This window comes from Populus alba, chromosome 18 (genome assembly GCF_005239225.2).
Source record: "Populus alba chromosome 18, ASM523922v2, whole genome shotgun sequence".
NCBI lineage: Eukaryota > Viridiplantae > Streptophyta > Magnoliopsida > Malpighiales > Salicaceae > Populus > Populus alba.
This window is the reverse complement of record NC_133301.1, coordinates 11,823,524-11,828,651: the sequence shown is the minus strand read 5'-3', so window position 1 is coordinate 11,828,651 and position 5,128 is coordinate 11,823,524. Positions and strand designations below refer to the sequence as shown.

Genomic DNA, 5,128 nt, shown 5'->3' with positions numbered 1-5,128 from the left:
TAATTATTTTTTAAAATATTTTTTTATTCAGAAATGTATTAAAATAATATTTTTTATTTTTAAAAAATTATTTTTGATATCATAGCATCAAAATGATATAAAAAATATTAATTTAAAAAATAAAATAAATTAATTTTTTAAAAATATTTTTGAAATAAAACAAACAGTAACTAAATCTTATTTTAGGCCACAGTATTTTCAAAAATAAAAGATTGTTTTCAATTCGGCCCAAACAACAACACGCCAGAATCCACTGTACTTGTGCATACACAAGTAAAACTAACCTAGGCTAGGCAGGCGGCCTCAATGCTAAAGTAGAGAGAGAGAGAGAGCAAAAACTTTGAGAAGATGGGTTCTACTGTAAACTCAAAATGGTTGCCTGTGACATCCACCATAACTGTGGCACTTGCACTTCTTTCTGCCTCAACAGCAGCTATCTCTCGTACTCTTCCCTTCTTTTCATGTCTTCTATGAATTTACTGTATACTAGGTATTAACTTTACACTGAAGCTTTCTTTCTTTCAGTTTATTTTTGTAGAAAGAAAGCTAGAGTTTTGTATTCAAAGATTCAAGAACTTGAGATTTCTCTCAATTCTTGTATGCAAAAAAGTGCTGCTGAGAGACAAGGTCGAATTAGAGCCCAACAGGTCTCTTTTTTAATCTATGCACTTCTGTTATACTGAGCCCTTTCTCTTATTATGTTGTATTATTGTTGTGACCATTGATAAAATTGGTGCTCCTTATTGGTTTTGTAGGATTTGAGGAAGGCCTTAGCACAACCCAAGTCTGAGAATTTGGAGCAGGCTTCTTATCCCATGACCCCCATTGGAGTAGTTCAGTCTTGCTTCTCAACCAGGTAATCTTCCTCGGTGATCCAAATTAGAGATTGTTTATTCATTCTTAATGTGGTACATCAACCAAGTGAAGTAAGGGTACAGAGAAAGCTACAAATTGACAATCTCAGATAATTTTTAGGAGGAATAGAACTATATAAGTAGACAGGAGATTTGTTTCATTGATTACTTAAGCAATCGGACCTGCCATGGCTGTTCTCCATGGAAAGCAGAAACTTTTCCTGAATACTGCATCCCTTCAACGCTCTCCCAGACTCAAATAACAGGAAATTTTTCTTACTGCATTGTAAGGAAACACTTTCATCTTGGTTTTTGATATCTGAACGGTTCTTGTTGAGAAGGAATCGATTTTGTTTTTGCGTATCTGACCGTCTCCTTTTTAGATCTCCTAAGTTCACCAAGTCCATCATTTGAAGTCCAAATTCATGATTGATTTCTGTCATTATGAATCCTGAATACTGAGCACGTTGTTCTGTTCTCCAATCCTATGCTTAATGCTGACACAAGTTGTATTCCTATATTGAAATTTTGTACTTTTTATGCATGCATACTCAGGCAAAAAACTTGGAAAGTCTGCATTTATCTATGCTTTTGCAAATGGTTGTTCATGAATAGAAGCTAACTCACTCATTATTGGTGCAGAAATGGGACTCCAAGGCAACCCTTACTCGTACCTCTTGCTAGGGCATGCTTAATCTTTGACTCAGCTCGGGTTCCTCCAGCATCCCTTGAGGGTCTTGTAGAATATTCTCATTGCTGGATTATATATGTGTTTCATTTGAATACAGATTTGGTGAAGTTATGGAAGCATCCCTCTAGATCAAAGTTTAAGGCTAAGGTAACCGTTGCTACTAGATATATTGTATAGTTTGATTTCTATCTAAAATTGTTCTTATATGAAGTTTCTACAAAAGTATGGCTGGTTGGATAGGTTAGAGTACCAAGACTGAAAGGAGGAAGGATGGGAGTCTTTGCTACAAGATCTCCACATCGCCCATGCCCTATTGGGCTCACTGTTGCAAAGGTAGGATAATTTTTTTTACATGTTTCTAGCTGTGTTGCATGTGCTGATGAAAAAATTAGAATAAATGTATATAGATTGGGATAGATTAATATCAAGGTTCATTGATATGGGAAAGGAATAATCAAACTTCTTAAAACTAGTTCTTGTATTTTCTTACTTGTGCAAATGGGCAGCACTCCCTTGGTTCCTGCATTTACGGATTTTATTCTATTCTCACCAATAAAAGATTTCTGGGAAACTAGATGCATTTCATCCTCATGCTTGGAGTGTCACACTGAATCTTGCACTGCATGGTGCTTTTTCTTAATGAAATGTTAGAACTTGCAGAAAAAGGAAAATCCTTTACTTAACAATTAGTAACAATATCCATTGTTTACTTTAGGTGGAGGCTGTACAAGGAAACATGGTTCTTCTATCTGGTGTTGACCTGGTTGACGGGACAGTAAGTTTCCCATGTTTTTTCTTTCCTAGTCACACTACCTATGATTGATATCTTTCTTCTTTCTTTTAGCTTTATCCTGAATAGAATGCATATGCGTGGTTTCCATGATATTTGCTGTACTCATTGTGCTACTTTTATTAACAGCCAATACTTGACATCAAACCATATCTACCATACTGTGATAGCATCAAAGGGGCAGCAGTGCCGGAGTGGGTAATGGTAATACCACAATACAACTTTACCATATTTTAATCTTGAATGCAGTTTTAGGAAAATGATGATGCATTATGTTGTGAATTTATTTCCTATAATAAAATCCTAGTCTTGACTCTTGAAAGTGACAACTGCAGCAAGCATTATTATACTATAAGCTGTAAAGTTAGAGCTATAGAAGGTTCTGTTGATGAACAATTTCCAGATATATATGAAGTAATGCTGCATGTCCTTCTCAAAGGACCACTCCTTAAGTCTGATGCATATTTTTCTCATTGAGCTTGCCCTTTTCCCGTTCACTTGTTCCCCTATCACATTGGAATAATGGCTAATTTTTGTACAGGTGGACAATATGTTAGCAGTAGCTTCTGTTAACTTTTCTGAGGGCTTCTCTTCCTCACTATCTGATTGTTGGGAAACAGCAGTAAGTGGTTCATAACTACTTGAAATATTAAGCATTTGTATGTTCAAATTCATATGATTAGTTTGGATTTCTTTTCTTTTTCTGGGTTTTGCCGTTTCCTCTGTCTATGTTGTCTACTGTCTGTTCATCTTTACAATTCGCTAAATTACCTCGTCCATAGCAGTCTATTATGGTAGAACTAACTGCGAAATTAAACATCATAGTAATTTCTCACCAAGAAAATTTTTTATCTATAAATGGCTAAGATTACAGAGGTACTGACTGAGCATGTGAGAGAAGCAGCCCAAAGGGTGCTAAATCAGAGAACATCTCACTTCAAAAAATTTCTCTTATGATTAAAGTGACAACAATCAAAGTTTTTTGTTTATTTTATAGTCCTTGCAAATAATAGAATCGAATGGGTAGATAACACATGGTTGTTAGGTTGTGCAAGTAATTGCAATGAAATGAATTTATATAAATAAATTTAGGGAAAGCAACAAATAAGTCCTGCAACTATGTTTTTATACTTGGAAGTGTTTAACCTTTCTTATTGTTGGCCTCCATCCAGGTCAACCATCTACAACAATTAAATTGTCAATGAACCACATTTTCACATTTACCTTCATTATCCTACACTATCAAAGCCCCAAATTGCAACTCTAAACACCAAAGTTCAAGTGAGCATGGCACAAGTGTGGCATGTTTCATCGGACAAGAAAAACATAAAACTTATTTCAGGAAAAATATGCATATTTTGGAAAAATGTGATTCTTTTTTAGGCAGGGTAAAGGATGCACTTGAGAAAAATGTGGCCCCTTGATGATTTTTGTTGTTTGTAATACAGTCTAGGGTGGAGCAACAACATTAAAAAAAATTGGAAAGCCCCATCAGCAATCCCAAAATTGGCCACACTCTGTCCAGTGTCCATTCTCCTCACCCAAATCATCTCCATCTTCTTCGTTTCAAAATAGTGAAATATACCTTTGATAGAGAGAAACATGAACAATGTTTCAACGTTTGATTTTGGAGTACTTATGTGAACAGTGAAGAATTACGAATTAAAAAACCAAACATGAATCCATTCTATTAAATCTTTGGTGATCTGAATTTGATAGCAATTCTTCCATGGAAATTCATTGCAATTGATTCGTTAGGGATAGATTATGTGACTTCATTACTTGTTTTTAGATGTTTTCTTTTAACAATGTCCATGTTGAAGTTCTCTCACTGTCTGAAAACTATTCCTGTTGATCCCATTGTATAATATTTTTTCTTCAACCATGTCTTATTGAAGTTTTAAATGTTGAGTGATCAGTTGCAAAAAGGTGCAATATTAATTGAGCAAAATGAGTTCCTCCATATTAGAAACGCTACCTTGGTCTTTCTTTTTACTTTTTGATCTTTTAACATGTCCTGATCAGGATAGCCGTGCTTTTGTTTTGTTCAGAAAAAGAAGTCGCTCTATGCATCACCAGATGAACTTCAATGCTTAATCAAGCAGGTGCTTTCATGGGATATTCGATCAATATCTCAACGAAATCAACCACATGATCCCCTTATCAAGACTGGAAATGGGGAAGCACAACATAGTGCTCTTGATTCAAACCAGAACCAAGATCAAGAAGCTTTGGACAATGAAAACAGCCAGGTTTGTCATCCTTCTGGGGATGTAACATACCACTTAATTTTGGAAGGAATGGATGTCTCATACAGAATTGATTTTAATGGCAATGTAATTGTAGAGAATGTTGTAGTTTCATCTGACATTCCGAATGGTAATCAAAACCGTAGCAGTTTCTTAATGTGGAGAGACGAGCTCAGTTAACCAAACTATCTTCAGCTTTTTCCTTGCAGTTCCTGTAGTAACTACATATTATGGCCGCAGAATCTCTTTCTTGCTGAGCCAGATTTGAATTGATCTGGTTCATTGGATTATATGTTAATTATTTCCAGTTTTGCAGATACTATTTTTTATGACTTTCATGCTTGGAAGAGCTATAAACCAATCTTCTTCTTCCCATTTCAGGTAGAAGCTATAAATTATTTAAAGGCCTCATTTTGCCATCCTTTCTCGAATACAACTTATTATAATATTAATGGTGTTTTTTCTTTAATTCTGTTATTCTATCTTGAAGCTAACAGCTTTTAATAGCCTGCCACTTCACTCCTTAAAAGCACTTGTATGAGGA

At 35.1% G+C, this 5,128-nt stretch overlaps 1 protein-coding gene across 1 annotated transcript; it reads left to right on the top strand.

Moving 5' to 3' along the window:
* Nucleotides 1–264: 264 nt before the first annotated feature.
* LOC118034260 (uncharacterized) lies at nucleotides 265–4,899 on the top strand. Its single transcript, XM_035039502.2, has 9 exons — nucleotides 265–442; nucleotides 526–647; nucleotides 756–856; nucleotides 1,497–1,692; nucleotides 1,786–1,878; nucleotides 2,261–2,320; nucleotides 2,465–2,539; nucleotides 2,877–2,957; nucleotides 4,387–4,899. The coding sequence occupies exons 1-9, from the start codon at nucleotides 349–351 to the stop codon at nucleotides 4,762–4,764; spliced, it is 1,200 nt and encodes a 399-aa protein (XP_034895393.1). The 5' UTR covers nucleotides 265–348; the 3' UTR covers nucleotides 4,765–4,899.
* Nucleotides 4,900–5,128: the final 229 nt, after the last annotated feature.

Bases quoted from the DNA above. Each gene is read 5' to 3' on its own strand.
- LOC118034260 (XM_035039502.2), top strand. From the start codon at position 349: ATGGGTTCTACTGTAAACTCAAAATGGTTGCCTGTGACATCCACCATA. The intron at 1,693-1,785 runs GTAACCGTTGCT...CTGGTTGGATAG, and splicing joins GATCAAAGTTTAAGGCTAAG to GTTAGAGTACCAAGACTGAA. The intron at 2,321-2,464 runs GTAAGTTTCCCA...TTTTATTAACAG, and splicing joins TTGACCTGGTTGACGGGACA to CCAATACTTGACATCAAACC.